Here is a 19,659-nt window from a genome sequence, read left to right on the forward strand (position 1 = left end):
TATACACCCACCTCCCAATTTTAACCTAAAAATTAGGGCTGTGCATTGCGCACAAGTACTAAATGTTAGTCATTTTTCCTGGCCTCTAGTGCATGGTCATATTAAGGATAGCATGACCAAAAGTGAGTTACGTCTATTGCCTAAGCTAACTGATGTGTAATGAAGAGTTTATAAATGTTCAAACTGTGTTTCACAAATATACAATACTGACATTTACAATAGTTACCATGCATGGTTGCCCTTATTGGAAATTGCATTGATCAATATCTGACTAAATAAAGCAGATTTTTACTCATAATTATTGATATCAAGTAATCAGAAATCAAAATTTACAGTGGTGGCAATGGAACTCTTTTTTGTTTTTATCTAGACATAATTTTATGTTATGAAAAAATACTATCTAAGAATAGTGTCAATATAATTTATTTCCCATAAAATTACATATGGAAAACTTGATGGAGGATATTTTAAAAATACTTTTTCGCTTTATTTAGATTTCCAGTTAAGAAGAAAATTTTTTTAACCCTTTAGCATTCAGATTGCTCTGTCAAATGTAATGTTATTTATTTACACCATTTTGGATTAATCATGCATTATATCATAGCTTCAAGATTTTGATGATGTGATTTGTAGAATTTAAGTGTAGGGTAGGTGTAAGAGGCTGGATCTGGCCAGAAGATCTGAACATAAAACAATATTTGGGCCAGATATGGCCTTTCAAATGCTAAAGGGTTAATTTGCTAAAAAGAAAATAGATTTTTAATTACCTGAAACTGAATGTCTGATGTTAAAAACCTAAAGCTCTATACAAAGTTTTTTCTTTTTATACAGGCTTCTTGAAAACATTAGTGTTTTTTTTTTAAACTCATGTTTAAATAAATCTTTGTTCTTCATTGACAACATGATCATGTGTGCATCACTGTACAAACTGATCAGCGAAATTATGAACTTAAGTACACTGTTGTTATCATTATAAATTGATTTTGCAGGGGGAAAAAAAAAATGATCGTCTAATTTTCACAATATTGACTTTACAGCAAATGCACTTCTATGGCCTGTACTAGTAAAGTTGAAGGATCACTTTCAGTTTTGCTTTTTCTTTTTAATTAGGATACTTGAACTTTTTCAGGATATTTTATGTAGCGATTATAATATAACTGACTAAACATTCTTTTCAAAGCACCATAATACAAGAGAAGAGTCGGTTCATATTATACGAGATTTTTTCTTACACATAATAACGAGTGTGCATTGTACAAGAGTGTGTATTATATTTTCTTATACTTTTTCTTGCTTCAGTCACTGGACTGTAGTCATGCTGGGGCACCACTTTAAACTATTTAGTCTGATCAATTGAGCCTAGTCCTTATTTTAAAGTCTGATACTTGTTTTATTGATCTTTTGCCAAACCACTAAATTAAAAGGGTGTAAAGAAGCACTGGTTTTCAGGTGGTGGTGGTGGGGAGAAACACAAACATACATATGTAGGCTTCCACACAACAGGCTTCCACACCGTTTCCATCTCCCAAATTCACATACAAGGTATTGGAGAGCCCAGGTCTATAGCAGAAGACACTTGTCCAAGCTGCTGCATAGTGGGACTGAACCTGAAACCATGTGGTTGCAAAATGAACTTCTTAATCACATAATATATTTATTTATATTAGATAAATATGGTAGGTCAGAGCTGATTCTGTTCTGTCATGACAACAAAAGCATTGGATGTAGATTTATTAATGGACAGTTTCCACTGGTTCCTTGCATTTTTGATGGTGAGAGTGTCAAACAGGTGTCTATGCAACTTGGAAAGAAGAGCTACAAGACATTTTGTGTGAGTGCTCCATTGTTGCTGATACACATTGTTGAAGAATGCGTATGCACATATATATACACACATACATACAAGGAACTTCTGCACAATTTTTGTCAACCAGATTTCATTTAAAAACATTGGTGGCTTCAAGGCTACGATAGAGGATTCTTGCTCGAGGTGCCATGTTATGGGATCAAATCAGAGGGACTGCATAGCTTACATGGAAAATTCATAATGATTATAATGATATCATAGATGACCGAGGGCTGAAATATGTAACATTCTAATTTGTTCATAAGTTGTTTGGTGCTAAGAAGGGATTTAGGGTTTTCAATTCTCTGTATCTTTCAAGTTATTCCAAGATATTTCACCATTCTTATTTGAAATAGCCTTTAATGTCTTCATACAAAAATGTGATGCGATACTGTTTTAATATACAAAGTCACAATTATTCTTATTTTCATCAACATATTCTTTTGAATTAATGAATATTTCTGTTAATATTACCTATTCTGAAAATATCCTCATTGGCCATAAATTAGGGTTATTCTAGCATTTAAAATTTTAACTGTAGTTTTACTTGTTGAAACTTTAGGTTCTAAATGTATTGATTCTTTAGAGCAAGTAACTTTTCTTTTGCTAGATTATGACCCAAGTTATTATAGAAATGCAGCCTACTATAACTACTATCGAGACCGTTATGGACGAGGATACTATGATGATGCAGAATCCTACTATAACCGCTACTATCAAGATAAAGCAAGGTGAGTGGAGTTTTTTTTTTTTTATTAATATCTTTAACAGTATTTATTTTCTAAGTAATCTCATAAGGTAATGTGCACAAAATATATTTCCTCTGAGATTTTTGATAATTTAAAATAATTTTTATGATTCTTTTGTATGTCTGTTTTACAAAAAGCTTAAATGTACTTTCTAATATATAAATATGTTATGTTTGTATTTGTCTTGCTTTTATTTTTATTTTATTTAAATTAATATTGGTTAAGTTATAGTGGGTGAACCCCTGCCTAAAAATCTGAATCATATTTAAGGCATTTTGATATACAAAGGGAAATCTGAATGGAATGTAGTTGACTAAACATTTTTTTGTCAATTTAGCATGTGATACTAACAAGGTACTATTGACATTGTCTTTGAAATTTTGTTACTTATAAACATTGAATATCTTATTTCATATAAGGTGACTTAATCTTTAATTGTTCAAGGTTAAAACTTCTTGGTGTATTGGTAGTTGTTTAACAAGATTATTTAATAATAGTTAATTTAAAGTTCAAACAAATGTCAAGATACTGTGTAATGAAACATCTATTTGTTGCTGAAGTTATCTTTTTTTATTATCTTACGTAAAATTTACAAATTGCATTTGTGGGAACGTAGGCAGTTCATATAGCTATTAAACCCTTTGCCTGTCCAAAGCATTTTCATAAGTTTGTCCTAAACATTCATGCTCGTTTTCAGACTTCTGGTTAGTTCTTGTTTCATATATTCTGAGTATTATAAAGCTTTCCTTTCAAAGTCCCAAGTTACCCTAGCAGTTGTGAAACATTTGGAATGGCATCCATGCATCATATATGGTGCATGGACACCAAAGAAATATGTCCTGTGTTTCACATATGATGTACAGGACAGGTAAAGGACAGGTTAGAGTATTCAGCTCAGAATCTTAAGGTTATGAGTTCAATTCCCAGTGGTGCACTGTGTCCTTGAGCATGACACTTTATTTTCATGTTGCTCCAGTCCACTCAGTAAAAATGAGTAGTCACACTCTGTGTCATGCTGAATCTCATTGAGAACTACGTTGAGTACACATGTCTGTGGAGTGCTCAGCCACTTGTACATTAATTTCATGAGCAGGCTGTTCTGTTGATCAGATCAGCTGGAACCCTTGTTTTTGTAACCAATGGAGTGCCAGTTATTATTATTAATTTAATTGTAGTTTGAATTTGATAAATTGTATTGTATTTTAAGGAATGGCATTTCAATAATCTGATGTGTAGTGAAATAAATTGGGATGGGAAAGATTGGTATTGTTATTGTATTTATGTAATGTAGAAATATATAAAAGTGATAGGAGTTGTATAGGCAGAATATGGAGAATATCACAGAAAATCATAGAATATGGAGAATAAAGTGAAAATAGTAGATATTAGTTTAATTGGAGATAAAGAGTAGCTTACAAATTCTGAACTGGAGGCAGAAAGAGAACTTTATTAAGGAAGGTTTTATTGATTGAACAGATGTCTGTGATTGGAGGTGGCACAACTCCTAAATATGAGAATGCAATGTCATAAGGTCTCAGGTTTTAGCTGTTACTGATAAGATGAATGATAATCTTGTTAATTTTAACTGAAGTAATTTAGGAAAGAAAAAAAAAACGTTACTACTAGGTCCAAGGAAGTCCTGTTAAATTGGTTGACATACAAGTTGTTCTGCTTGTCCTGAACAAAAGTAATGAATATTTAGAAGTGAAAAAATATTGTTATTGTTCTGTATAATGAGTGTCTTTATTTTGTCAATTATTTAAAATTCATTTTGAGTATTAATAAAATTTTCATCAGCTCTTTCGGCTAGTCTCCAATGTTTTTATAGTCTTTCACTGATTCCCATTTTTAATTTGTAAATTTTCATATTCTTATGTCTTGTTTAATTTTGAAAACAATAAGAATTTGGAATGAATTAGTTAAATAACTAATTTTTATGTGCATTTCTATATCAAATTGGTGTTTTTAACATAAGGATAAAATGTTATTGCATAAAATTATGATGGAAAGTTCTGATTTAATTGTGCATACTTCAAAACAAGATTTTAGTTTGCATCCAAGAACCAAATGAGCAAAATACTTAAGATTTACTTTTACCATTATCAAGGGAGGATTCATTGATAGAAAAAAGTTTTAAAAGTTTATCTTTAGAAACAAAGACTGACTCAGTTAATTTCCCAAATAATTTAACTTTCAGTTATTCTGAGAGAATTTATATTGAAGTTTAACAGAGTAAGAACATATATTGAAACATATAGAAATAGGATCATAAAAGAATTAGCGACATAAAAAGACCTTTTAGCAATCTTTTACATTTTTCTGGATATACTTGGTTATTTTCAGCATTATCAAATACAACAGGATGCTTGCATGTTTGCTATTTTGAGTGCATGCTTAAAATATTTCTCTTATATTTCACAATAAATGTTTTTTCATATTCTTTTTAAATAAAGTTGTGGTGTTGGTGGCTTTTATATTTTATTTGCTCTTCACCCAGAACTTGTCTTTTTGGTGTTTTATATAAATTTTTGCTTTGGACATTCAGTTTAAGAATTTTAAAATCAAATCTGAAATCTCAACACTTAATTGTACTGTTACTTGACAAATTTCTTGTCATTAATTTATTTCATCCTGAAGCATTGCTTTCTCTTTTTTTTTTTTTCACAGTATTGGTTACTGTGATAGTGATGACCACTGTTTTGTTCAATCCTCATTCAGAAATGAGTCCTGTTGAAATTTTTGTATTGGTACATGCACAGTTAAAAGAGTTGTGCAATGTATTTGTTTGCTGATGTCTAATCTATATGTATAATCAGGATTTATCTTAGCTCTTAACAGTCGGACACATAGAGGCATCGTGTGCATGCACAAACTTTTTAAGTTAGAATGATAAGGGCAGTGTAAAAATGCCATCATCAGATGTGGGGCTAGATTTCATATATATATAAATAATAATAATATTAGGGATAAAATCCAAAATTACAGGTAAAAACTCAATTAAAATCAATTTATTAAAAATTGAAATTAAATTAAGTTTCACAGAGTAAAATATATATAAATATATAGATACAGATGAACAAGGCAACAATATTTACTGGAAATAGCAGTCGATACAAATACAACGCTATTGTAAAACTTCACTGCGTATATACATTCAAATATATATACATACCTGTATGTGTGTGTTTATGTGTATATATATATATATATATATATATATATATATATATATATATATATATATATTATTTTGTTTAAAAGAGTTCCAACACTGTCTGTTTTTTATGTTTTATTTATATTCCTGCAGATCCAATGTGGGGTATAGAATATGGAATATACAATATATAATATAATATACAATATATAATATAAAATAAAATAAAATAAAAATGGATGGCACCATGAAAGAAAGTATTGAATGTAGATGAAATATTGAGTGTTCAATATAAAGGATCAAATATATAAATATAAGTATATAAAGGCGACTCGAGTTTCAGGGCTATTTCCCTTCGTCATGGCCGGTATGACAGTCTGTTAAAGTCTGTCATACCGGCCATGACGAAGGGAACTAGCCCTGAAACTCGAGTCGCCTTTATATATTTATATTTATATATTTATATATTTGATCCTTTATATTGAACACTCAATATTTCATCTACATTCAATACTTTCTTTCATGGTGCCATCCATTTTTATTTTATTTTATTTTATATTATATATTGTATATTATATTATATATTGTATATTCCATATTCTATACCCCACATTGGTTCTGCAGGAATATAAATAAAACATAAAAAATAGACAGTGTTGGAACTCTTTTAAACAAAATAATATATTCCTCTATACACAATCATACAAAAAACCCCACCTTTTTTGTATTTATTTTTACTCGCATATATATATATATATATATATATATATATATACACACACACACACACATGATTACGTATAGATATAGATACATGTATAAAATACACACATACATTCATGCATACACGCATACACAACTTTTCTACTGTCAGCAGGCAGATTTTGCCACATCAAACAAAGTAAATATACAGAAACTATGAAATATTTACTTTTGGCGAAATGAAATAAACTCCTGCTTTAATGCACATAACTGCTAAAATATGAGTCTTTCATGTAATAGTCTTCAGATTAAATATTTGACAGATAGAATTTTAAAAAAAATGTTTTTCATATGATTTACGAAGATATAATTAAGAAAAGAAAAGATCTCTTTTATGGACACAATTGTCAAGTCCGAACATTTCAGATTTTATTATTTTCTTTCACCTACTATCTGCTTTTATTACCATTGGTGCATGGCTGATTGGGAAGCTGTACTAACAAGCCCATTGCTTTCAGGTATGAGGAGTACTTTGGTGCTGGTAGTTACGATGACTATGAAAATTATAGTCGTCCAAGTCGAGAGCAATCTCGTACACACACCCCATTACAAGAACCCTCGTCTCGAGGACCTATGTAAGTTTTAACCCCTAATTTTTGTTGCTTATTTGTTTTTTCTGTATATTTTTGTAACTGTTTGGTTCAGTTTTTTTTTTTTTTAGATTTAAATTGTGTGTATATGTATGTGTGTATCTATGTGTTTGTGTATGTATATGGAGTATTACTCAGTAGGGAACTGAGAAGATTATAATTCAAATTAGTACTCAGTACATGTGTTGAGTAGAATGGATGTATTCATTTGTTAGCAAAAAGACCCTATGGAAAGCTCATTCTGTTTCAGTGGGTCCAGTTATAGTAGTCAAACTCATTAGGCATGAATAACTGCTATGCATATTGAATGTGACTAGTGCTGTATATCATAGAGTGTGTGTATGTTTGTATGTATGTTTAATTTTGGTGATGGGTTTAATTGTCGCTAATGTATGTGTTTTGGCTTATGATCAGTTGGGTGTGCATGTCTGTGAGTGTGGCTAGTGTAGCTCTATAGTGTTAGTTCATAAACAAACATGCACACACACACACACACACACACATGAGAAATTTGTTATTCATGCTTTGACTAAAAAGACAAGTGAACTAGCTGAAGTAGTTTTAATTAAAACAGGTTTCTAATACAACGTTGTTGTTGCTGTTGTTGTTATTAATTAGCTCTGACTGTGAGGAAGTGGTATAACAAGTAATCTTGAGGGAAAATATAAACAGATGACATCAAGATTTGGGTTGGAAAACTGATCAGAGAGAAAAATAAAAGCAAGCAATTTCAATATTCTAGAACATGCGAAGGGGATATTTGGAATGCATATGGGAGTTTGCAGCCTAGATGTTTTTTTTATGCAAACTATTTTTCTCCCTGCAATAATATAAAATTATTAAAGTGGCTAGATGCAATTTAAAACCAAAAGGCACAAATACAATCATCACTAAAAGTGACTAAGGGTGCAAGTTAGCACCAGCATCGCTAGAAATAAGAGTCAAAATAACTCTTAGCCATGAATAGAGCACACACACACACACACACACACACACACACACACACACACACACACACACACACACACACACACACACCCCAACCATATTTTGCAGAATGGAAGACGCTGCATTGTGGAAGACACATCCTGATTTTGGAAATATGATTTACTATTTTAAGATGTTTCAGCTTTAAAGCTGCAGTCATGCTGGAGCACCACCGTTTGTGATTCTTGGCAAAAAAAAATTTGTTTATACTTACCAAAGCCCCATCCATCCACATGCTTGGGCAGTGCCTGGTAGGTACACACTAAATGCCTGTTATCAGACAAAATTGGCAGGCAAAACCAGTGGAGTGCTTATGCTCATCATTGAACAAAATCATGAGACAGTGTCCACCTACCTGGTGGTTTGGTGCTGGATGTCATTGTAGTACACAACAATATGCTCTTTACTTTAACTGTCCTGCAGTTATGCATGTGACTACCATAGTGATTGTACCATGCTCACCACTGCTGACTGTCTATCAATGCCTGGTTTTGGCCACTGCTCACCACCCTGCTGATTTCAGAAAATCTTTACAACAACTTAACTAAAATCATAGAAGATGTATAGTAATTTTCATGTATAGTTTTTACAAAAAAAAATTGCATTTTCCATGCTGCAAAATATGGTGTACATACTTGCATGCATGCATCTATCCATCCATACACACACACCGTCCAACCCATGTCAGACTGTCCAACCCATGCCAGCATGGAAAGTGGACATAAATGATGATGATTATATACATATATATGTACACGTATGGTGTTGCACTTTGGGCTAGTGTGTTCTACTGCAGTCTTAAATTGACCTATTTTTTTTTTGTCAGTGTAATCAGTGGATGGAAAGGATGGGAACTCTCTGCATATAATATATATATGTGTGCACTCACATGTCTGTGTATCTGTGTGTACGTTTTATTTCTGTATCCTCACATGAAAAGTGTCTAGAAAAAAAAAAAAAATGGTGACATTTGTTGACATTCTCTGCTAACATATTATTCTGTAAATCTGTGTTTTCAAAAACAAGTGGAATTTAAAAAAAAAAGTATCCATCATGTAAAAACAGATAAAGGTTAGCCGCAGAAAGGGTATCCAACTGTAGAACATTGCCTCAGTAGGTATTTGTCCAGAACATGCTAACATGGAAATTGATGTAAAATGAATGAATGATTGGATGAATAAATATACATACATAATTTCATGTGTTGCATGCACACGAATATGCATACATGTAATTCATGTGCACACACACACACACACACACACACACACACACACTCTCTCTCTCTCTCTCTCTCTCTCTCAAATGAGTAAAAAAGTTAACCTTTGATATTGTTTTTTTGGTTTTGTATTATACTTCAGTATGATTTTTTGATGTATTTAAAAAATTAACCTCTTAATGAAAATCTATTATCATGGAGCAAAATGTGTTTAAAACCTTTTTCTTTCATTGGATGGATGGATATATGTATACAAGTGTATATATATATATATATATATATATATATATATACACACACACACACACTTGTATACATATATCCATCCATCCAGCTATACACACACACACACATCTTTACTTCAATCTCTGGATCATTTGCTTTTTATTTTTTCCTATTTTCTATTCTTGTTAATGCACAAAGTATGTCTTCACAATATGGCTGGTATTTTATTTATCACACATTTCACCAACTGTGAATGTTTTCTCTTGAATTAACCCTGATGTTGCATGTGTTGTTCAACAGGTTAGGTGCATTTATTGACATTTAAAGTTTTCCTGTTTCCTTTTTTTTTTTTTTGCCTTCTTGAAATCCCATTTCTGATTTACTGGAAATGGAATTCCAAGAAGCAAAATAATTAACAGTTAAGGATAGTGAAGAAAGAGGTGTACTTACATATTCAAAACAAATACTAAGTTTTATGCCATAATGTTTTTATGCCAATGTCTTATGAACTGTTGTTATTTTATTTCTTCATATAAATCTTTACTTTGAAGTAAACTTTACTGTTCTTTCAAGGATAAGATGTTCATAAATAACCATGTTCACTTGGTTATGTATGAATATCACTAAAATAGTAAAAAGCATTGTAATGATTGTTAGCTACTTACTACTTATAAAAGAAGGAATATGGTTTGTTTTGCTTTAATTTATGGAAAGATATTGCTGTATATACATATATCTGCAAGATTTAAGTCAAAACTACTTTGTTGATTAAAAAGAAAAGAAAAAAAAAAGGAAATTTTGCAGGTTTTGGGGATTATAAAGAAAAAAATTCGTGGCTATTTTAGTTTCATTGTGTATATTACATTTCTGTTTACATTCTTTGAAACTTAGTTTGAAATTGCTATCTCTTTCCTGTCTCTATTTATAGTGTTCCTGGTCAGTATAGCTCTCTTCCAGAAATGTATGACTATGAGGCCTATTACAATTACTATGAAACTGCAGACTGGCCAACACCTGAAGGTAAAACTTTATTTTGTCCATATAATTACAGTTTATAACAGTTTTCACTTTTCTGCTCATTTTTTTTTATTGTTGTTTCTACAAATAAGTCATTAACAGTCATTTGACTTTGAGAGATGTCATTGTAAATGGAACTGATGAATGTTATCTGGGGTAGTCCTAACTGAACAGAGCAATGATCAAAGACATTCTAGCCATGATCAGGGAGAATTCACAAAAAAAAAAAAAAACAACAAGGACAGGTGGTGTTGAAAACAAATAGATGTATTAGTATAACGCTTGGGAATTGAGAAAGTCTTTAACGTTTTGAGCCCTACGCTCTTCTACAGAAAGGAACACGGAAAGAAACAAGGAGAGAAAAAAATGTGTGTAATGGTCAGCGAATGCCGGACAGAAGGGTCACACAGGAGAGTTAAGAAGGGGAGATAACAAAGAAGTAGTGATCCCAAAACAAAGGTGTGTGTGTGTGTGTGTGAGAGAATGCTGGTGATCTTAATGTATGCGTGTGTGTATGTAGGTGTGAAGGTGTGAAAATGTGGGGATGAGAATTGGTCAGTGTTGGTGTGTGCGTGGTGGTGTGTTGTGATGTGATGGGTTGTGTGGTATGGTGTAACGTGGTGTGGTGTGATGGTGTTAGGAGGTTGGGGAGGTGAAAGTGGGGAAAGCACGGGTGTGGTGTGGGTTAGGCTGGGGGTGGGGGTAGAGGTGGGGGTATGTGGGAGAGGGTGTAGGGGATTTTCAACACCCCTTGTTTTCGTCTGTTGTTTTTTTGTGAATTCTCCCTATACATATTACACACTCACGTGGTCGCACCAGTTGATCCTGTCTCCTCTCATCACCCACAAACTTCTGGACTCTCTACTTTTCTTACTCTTTTGGACTTTTAGTCTGTACTTTGTACACTCTGGCTGCACCTCTCCTGCTTATGGATTACTGGACCTATCTGTTGATAAGAAATAGCCATGATCATCTTGTCTTGATTGAAATTTGGCTCTAATTTCTAGCAGGTTGAGCAATCATATAGAAGCTTCGGATCTTTTTTAAAACGGGGGCCACATTTTTCATTAACGAAACACTTTGAAACTTGGAACACTGGTAGAATGTGTCATATAAAACATCTTTTTCTCTTAGTCTTCTTAAAAAAAAAAGAAATCCCTAAGTTATTCCATGTTAAAGTTGTCGTATTTCTGTAATTTCAACCAATCACTGACGTCCATTCAGCCAATATACATTAAGTGCCGACTACATAAACAAACGATTCTGAAACAATTCTATCGGTGATAGGGTTAGGGTTAGGGTTAGGGTAAAACAGCAAATTTAAAAAGAAAAAAAGCAAAACGAAGTTATGGAAATTAAATACGCTTTACACCGTTTAATCAGCCAAAGGAGTAAATGTAAACAACTGAATACTTGTCAGTGATTGGTTGAAATTATCGAAATAAGACAATTTTTTACATGAAATATATTCAAATACAAAAATATTTTTCTGTTCTATAACACAAAATAGATAAGTATACGAAGTTTGAAAGTCTTTCGGTACCAAAAACACTACGTAAAACATTAATGAAAAATGTGGCCCCCATTTTAAAAAAGATCCGAAGCTTCTTCATTGAAACTGATAATTTAGTATTTAGGCCCTCAATATTTGATGATTTAACTATTTTGTCTATTTTGTAGCATTCTAATGAAATAACTTTACATACTGTGGACCACCTTTTGTGCTTTTCTGGGGTTGATCATATTTGCTATCTCTATGTACATATGTTTAGGATGAGTTTCACATAAGTAGTTAAGGCATTTAACAATGTTGAAAAAAAAACAATTTTTTAAAATTGTTTTTTTTTTTCACCTCTGTTTTCAACATTATTTCTAGAAACTTCAGGTCGAATGACCCCTGCAAAGTTTTTTACAACTCATACTTGTGCTGTGTTTGGCCCAAGTGGCCAACTTATCCATGTGCCTGCAAACTTACCGTCTGATGGTCAGCCAGCTACAGTTGAAATCATGAGTGTAGAAAATGTTTTGGCAGACCAAAAAGAAGCTGAAGAACTACACAGTTTCCCAGGACCTTTAATAAGGTATGTCAAAAATTACGAAGAAAATGATTCTGGATTTTAGTGTCATTGTTTGTTGACGAAAATTGTATAAATAGTCTCATTTAGGAATTTGAATGTTAGTAAAGAAAAACAAGGTTTGTTGTTTTAGTTCTTTAATATGTTGGAATTTTAAATCTCAGCTGTTGAAGCAAACATACTTTATAATTTGATTAGGTGTTATTTATATAGTGGAAAGTAGTGTGTAACATTTGAAATAAGATATTAATGATCCTTGTAGTGGAATTACTGGTATAAAGTTTATTAAAAAGTTTGAGACAGACATTAATCTTCAAAATGATAGGATAATGATAACATGATTTATCAAAATTGTGAAAATAAAATCCCTATAAAACCAGAGTAAAATAAGAAAGTTATAAGATTTTAAAATAGAACTGAAGTTGATGAGGTGATTGTTTAAATCATACAAAATTTATAAGCTATCTTAAACTTTAGACATTATCTTAATAGGTTTTTTCTAAAATGTTGATTATAGTATTGTGTGAAATTTCTTCAACTGTTTTCTTATAACTATGTTTTTTCCAGAGGAGAAACCCACAAGAATGATGTGTTACTATTTTGTCAATCTAAAGTGAAAGAGTATGGTGAAAATATCAGAATGACTGATAGAGAATCTGCAATTTTATTGTGGAAATTTCTTGAGCTTCTTATTAAACAAAATGGCGTAAGTATTCTCTCTCTCTCTCCCCGTATATGTACGTACATGCACAAGTACATACATACATACATACATACACACACACACACATACATACATGCATACATATATGTACATATGGCTGTGTGGTTAAGATGTTTGCTTTGCAACTACATGCTATTAGGTTCTGTCCCACTGTGTGGTATCTAGGGTCAGTGTCTTTATTACAGCCCTGGACCAACCAATGATACCATGTGAGGGAATTTGGTTGATAGAAATTTCACAAAGCCCTTTGCATGCACATACACACATGTGCAAATGTTCATACATTCTACACTTATCAGTACTTGAATGAAGTGGTGCTGATGTTGACATCATGACCGATCAGTCTCTGCTTTCAAAGATCTATGGAATAAAAAAAAAAAAACAGGAATTGACAATGGTAAGAGCACATGGCTGTAAAATCCTGCCTCAAATATATTTCTGTTTAAATTCATGCTAACATGGAAAGACTTATATTTCAACTTAGGTTGAAACATCAGTTTTTTTTTTCCCCATCATAGATACTTTCACAATGTGTCACTATCTGTGATGATGAATATATGAGATGAGGAAAGTTGTCTGATGTCAAACAAACAATTTTTTCAAGCATGTTTTTGGTTTTATAAAGCATATTCTCACTTTTCTATATTTTATATGTGGATATTATGTGTCAGAGGTTGTGATATTAAAATTAGTGGATTACTGAACATGAGTCTTACATTTAACCAAACCTTGATACAAGTGTTGTTTATTCATAAGTGAGGAGAATCAAACCATGTACCTCTTAAATTACAGTTGAGCGCTGTGTACCCTTAAACTAAGCAGCCGCAGTCTATATTGTTTTGTATTGTATGAAATAGTGATAGACATTCTAATCATTTATGTTACTGTTTTTACAAATCATATTTTCAGACAATTGTTGGAACAGATATTGCAGATTTACTTCTTGAAGATCATGTACCAAATACATCTGATTATGGAGACGGTGAATCTAAAGCGGAGAGTGAAAGAGAAAGTACCCAGTCTCCAGCAACACAAGAGAACAGTGCTCTCCAAATGACAACTACCTCAGATAGAGTTTTAGTAAACCGCAGCATGGACCTGAATGAAAAAACTGATCGGTTTAGAAATCTTTTACTGTATGGTAGGAAAAAGGTATATAATTCATTTGTTCTCAATGGTTATTTTTTAGTCCATCCGAAATGAAAAACTATTTTTTGAAATAATTGTCAAGTTGGTAAATGATGGCTGTGATGAGATATTTTGTTTCTGCATTACTATTTTTATTTTGTAAAGATTGTTATTGAAATTTATATAGCTGTTGACTTCAACTCAAGACTTGTTTCTTTAGTTTTCTGTTAGCAACCTCATATTATATCTCTTTAAGTTTATCATTCAGTTTATTCAATTTCAGAGATAAAATGTTCTTCAATACTTTATGCTTTATTATTTTCATATACTGTATATACTTGTCATGTTCAACCTCCATGCCTTTTATTTTTTCGCCTGACAATCATAGACTTATCGTTTACACTTTGTAATGTTCAAGTCTGGATTTTAAAGTCAGCAGTAGGAGATTCAGTATGTGCAATTTGAATTTTTGTTATTCTAATATGTTTTCCATTAGTGTAAGCATAAGGAAAAACTGATTGTGTAGCCTCATGCTTTCTTGGTGTATGCACTCCTTTTCCTCTTCTGTTATCTTTTTACTACTTCTAACTTTTATTCTAATGAGGCAGCCATTTGAAAATGTTTTCCTCACTGTTATCACTTGATTGAATATGCTTCAGAGGCATTATTTACTCCTTATTCACCCACAAGCATAGGGAAGATAAGTAGAGAGTATTGCTCTACTTGTCCTTTGCTTGAGATATGTTTCATGTGCACCTAGCAGAAACTGTTAAAGTTATCTGAGAAAGTAAAACTGATGTCACAGTTATTCCAAGTAGATTAACCAGTGCTTCACAATCACTTGATATTTGGATTTACAAACCATTTAATGATAGAATAAAAAAAAAAAAGTAAAATGACTGGATGATTAATGGGGAGAAAGTATTCAGAAGGGAGTGGTGCTGTGTGAGTGCCATGTTTTGTCTGTGTGGTGTACGCTTCTGCATGAGAGATGTGTAGGAAAATATCAATTAAAAAATTGTTATGAAATCTTTTCTATACAAATATAGATTTGGTATTTTGAAAATATTTTTTTATTTAAAACAAATCTAAATGAGACTTTATTTTTTTTTTTTTACAGGAAGCTTTACGATGGGCAACAAAAAATAATCTTTGGGGTCATGCCTTGTTTTTAGCCAGTAAAATGGATAACAGAACACATGCAGAAATTATGACAAAGTATGTTTGATATTGTCGTTTTCTAATGAAATAAAATTACTTTTATCCTAAATTAACAAGAGTAAAATTGTTGAATGACTTAACAAAATGTGTGATTGCTTGAGAGTAACAGTGCAGCAGTACAGCTGTAATAGTTTGGCTCCTATTATGGCATGGGCTTAACGTTTTAATTGATTCTGTATTAAAGAAAGTAAAAATGTAACAGAACCCCCCCCCCCCCCCCAAAAAAAAAACAAAAAAACAAACAAACTATCCTATCTACATAAATTTAATTATAATAACAATAAAAATAAAACGTCTAAGTCTTATGAGGTGAGATCGAGGTGGGAACTATTGTAGAGTTTTAGTTTTCATATTAATTCTTATCATCATCGTTGTCGTTTAATGTCCGCTTTCCATGCTAGCATGGGTTGGACAATTTGACTGAGGACTGGTGAAACCGGATGGCAACACCAGGCTCCAATCTAATTTGGCAGAGTTTCTACAGCTGGATGCCCTTCCTAACGCCAACCACTCAGAGAGTGTAGTGGGTGCTTTTACGTGTCACCCGCACGAAAACGGCCACGCTCGAAATGGTGTCTTTTATGTGCCACCCGCACAAGCCAGTCCAGGGGCACTGGCAACGATCTCACTCGAAAATCCTACGGGAGCCAGTCAGGCGGTACTGGCAACGGCCACTATATATACTAATATATACTTTTGTTATTTACACCACCTGTCCTCGTCTGTTGTTATTATTTGTATATTCTCCCATATATATATATATACATATATATATATGTATGTAAAGATTTCTATTTAATGATTTGTCTCTTTATAATGGAATTGTGGCATGTTTTCACAGCATTGTCTCATCCCACTTTGTTCATGTAACAGTATGATATTCTATTAGATATAATATTTAGTAACCTCCATAGGACGTGGTTTCAAAATTACTATAGTGATATATTTCTGGACAGTACACTATAATTTACAGTATTTCAGTCCATACAGTTTTAGAAATAGAGATAGCATTCCTCTATCTTGAAAAGTTATCTGCATTGTACTAGCATCTTATCTAGAAGTAGATTTATTTATAATTTCCTTCAGGCCATGAAACCAGAACTTGTCATCAGTTCATAGAATCTCCATGGGTCTTTAAGAGAGATATACATCATCATCATCATCATCATCATCGTTTAACGTCCGCTTTCCATGCTAGCATGGGTTGGACGATTTGACTGAGGACTGGTGAAACCGGATGGCAACACCAGCCTCCAGTCTGATTTGGCAGAGTTTCTACAGCTGGATGCCCTTCCTAACGCCAACCACTCAGAGAGTGTAGTGGGTGCTTTTACGTGTCACCCGCACGAAAACGGCCACGCTCGAAATGGTGTCTTTTATGTGCCACCCGCACAAGCCAGTCCAGGGGCACTGGCAACGATCTCGCTCGAAAATCCTACAGGAGCCAGTCAGGCGGTACTGGCAACGGCCACGCTCAAAATGGTGCATCTCATGTGCCACCCGCACAAGAACCAGTCCAGGGGCACTGGCAACGATCTTACTTGGCTTGCCGGGTCTTCTCACGCACAGCCCATTTCCAAAGGTCTCGGTCCGTAGTCATCGCCTCGGTGAGGCCCAATGTACGAAGGTCTTGCCTCACCACCTCAGCCCAGGTCTTCCTGGGCCTACCTCTTCCACGGGTTCCCTCAACTGTTAGGGTGTGGCACTTTTTCACGCAGCTATCCTCCTCCATTCTCACCACATGTCCATACCAGCGCAATCGTCTCTCTTGCACGCCACAACTGATGCTTCTAATGTTCAGCTTTTCTCTCAAGATACTTACACTCTGACGGGTATTCACATTGACATTACACATCCAACGGAGCATACTGGCTTCATTCCTTGCGAGCTTACGTATGTCCTCAGCAGTTACAGCCCATGTTTCACTGCCATGTAGCATGGTTGTTCGTACGCATGCGTCATACAGTCTGCCTTTTACTCTGAGTGAGAGTCCCTTTGTCGCCAGCAGGGGTAAGAGCTCTCTAAACTTTGCCCAGGCTATTCTTATTCTAGCAGCTACACTTTCAGCGCACCCACCCCCACTACTAACTTGGTCGCCCAGATAGCGGAAGCTATCGACTACCTCTAGTTTTTCACCCTGGAATGAGATAGAAGTTGTTTCCTGTTTGTTTGCAGTCTTTATTGCACCTGAACATCTGCCACAAACAAAAACTAACTTGCTAGTTAACCTGCCTTTGATGTTGCTGCACCTCTTATGTGTCCATAGCTTGCACCGGGTACATCTTATAGAGTTACTACCTACTCCTTTTCTACATACTGAGCAGGGCCATCTACCTGAAGGGGTTTGTGTTTTATCTACCTTCCTACTTATTAGGATTTTGGTTTTAGCTAGGTTGACTCTAAGGCCCTTCAATTCTAGACCTTGCTTCCACACCTGAAACTTCTCCTCTAGTTCTGATAGTGACTCCGCAATTAGGGCAAGGTCATCAGCATAGAGGAGCTCCCAGGGGCAACCTGTCTTGAACTCCTCTGTGATTGCCTGGAGGACTATGGTAAATAATAGGGGGCTGAGGACGGAACCTTGGTGGACCCCTACCTCTACCCGGAATTCATTGCTGTACTCATTTCCAACCCTCACCTTACTGGCCGCATCTCTGTACATGGCTCGCACAGCTCTCACTAGCCATTCTTCTATCCCAAGTTTCCTCATTGACCACCAGATAAGGGATCGGGGGACCCTGTCAAAGGCTTTCTCCATGTCAACGAAAGCCAGGTACAGAGGTTTATCCTTGGCTAGGTATTTCTCTTGCAACTGTCTCACTAGAAATAAGGCATCAGTAGTGCTTTTACCTGGCACGAACCCAAACTGCATCTCATCTAAATTGATTCGCTCCCTAATTAGTTGGGCTATGACCCTCTCTGTAACTTTCATAACCTGATCTAACAGCTTGATGCCTCTGTAATTATTTGTATCTAAAGCGTCCCCTTTACCTTTGTAGCAGTTGACTATGATGCTGCTACACCAGTCATAGGGTATGACTCCTTCGTGTATCACCTGGTTCGTAATACGGGTGACTAGGCTATAGCCAACACTGCCAGATATTTTGAGCATCTCTGCAGTGAAAATTTTGGCAGAGTTTTGTTTGCCTTTTATTCCTTTGTAGCCTGTAATATAAGTATAATTGATATTGGCATTGATTCCTTGCAAAAGTGTTTAAAATGGAAATTTCAGTTCTCTTACTTCTGAATTCAAATCCTCATTATGTTGAGTTTGCCTTTTACCTCTCCAAGGGCAATAAAATTGTCTGTTAAATCCTGGCCACTTCAGTTGATGAATGTCTCTGTCCCTTGATGACCAGCTAGAGTATATTGAAATTTCCAAGAAATTTGAAGTGTTACATTGAAATATTAGCTGGAAATAACTGACAGCAAAGAATTTGAAATATCCCATTGAAATTTTATGAAGCAAACAACAGTGTTCTAAGTATAGTATTAAAGATAGATAGTCAGATAGCTAGATAGAGCAATATACACTTCTCTTTACTCCCTCATTAACAGTTTTTTTTCTAATTGCCTTTCTCATGTACCTTTCTCTCTCATGTACAAAGTAGCAGAATGATAGAGAAAATGGTAACATTTTTAGAGGTCCTCAAATATTTACATAATAATAAAGTTCGTAAATGTTATATTTGTAGAGATGTAATTCTTAAGAAATATATTATTGATCTCTAGAAATAATGTATTTTAGCTTGTTTAATGCAATACAAGGCAGATGATCAAAAGTTTACCATGAATATATATGAACGATGTGAATGAATATGAGCTTTGTTGATCAGATTAATAGAGTTAGGCTTATAATAATGATAAACCTTTCTACTATAGGCACAACGCCTGAAATTTGGGGTAGGGGGCTAGTCAATTTCATTGATCCCAGTATTCAACTGGTACTTATTTTATCGACC

General features: G+C 33.9%; 1 protein-coding gene across 35 annotated transcripts in view; it reads left to right on the plus strand.

Annotated features, from left to right (window-relative positions):
• LOC106868398 (uncharacterized) overlaps positions 1 to 19,659 on the plus strand; it is a 133,713-nt gene that overhangs the window by 67,756 nt on the left and 46,298 nt on the right. For 23 of the 35 annotated variants that reach the window (XM_089363171.1, XM_089363175.1, XM_052972899.2 and 20 more), the window contains 7 exons: positions 2,457 to 2,577; positions 6,970 to 7,086; positions 10,461 to 10,552; positions 12,426 to 12,630; positions 13,192 to 13,330; positions 14,258 to 14,500; positions 15,597 to 15,694. In XM_089363171.1, coding sequence (XP_089219297.1) covers positions 2,457 to 2,577; positions 6,970 to 7,086; positions 10,461 to 10,552; positions 12,426 to 12,630; positions 13,192 to 13,330; positions 14,258 to 14,500; positions 15,597 to 15,694 — 1,015 coding nt within the window. The remainder of the gene's footprint in view (positions 1 to 2,456; positions 2,578 to 6,969; positions 7,087 to 10,460; positions 10,553 to 12,425; positions 12,631 to 13,191; positions 13,331 to 14,257; positions 14,501 to 15,596; positions 15,695 to 19,659) is intronic. The other 12 variants (XM_089363240.1, XM_052972904.2, XM_089363136.1 and 9 more) reach the window with 1 other exon arrangement.

Source organism: Octopus bimaculoides, chromosome 1 (genome assembly GCF_046866305.1).
Source record: "Octopus bimaculoides isolate indiv1 chromosome 1, ASM4686630v1, whole genome shotgun sequence".
Classification (NCBI taxonomy): domain Eukaryota; kingdom Metazoa; phylum Mollusca; class Cephalopoda; order Octopoda; family Octopodidae; genus Octopus; species Octopus bimaculoides.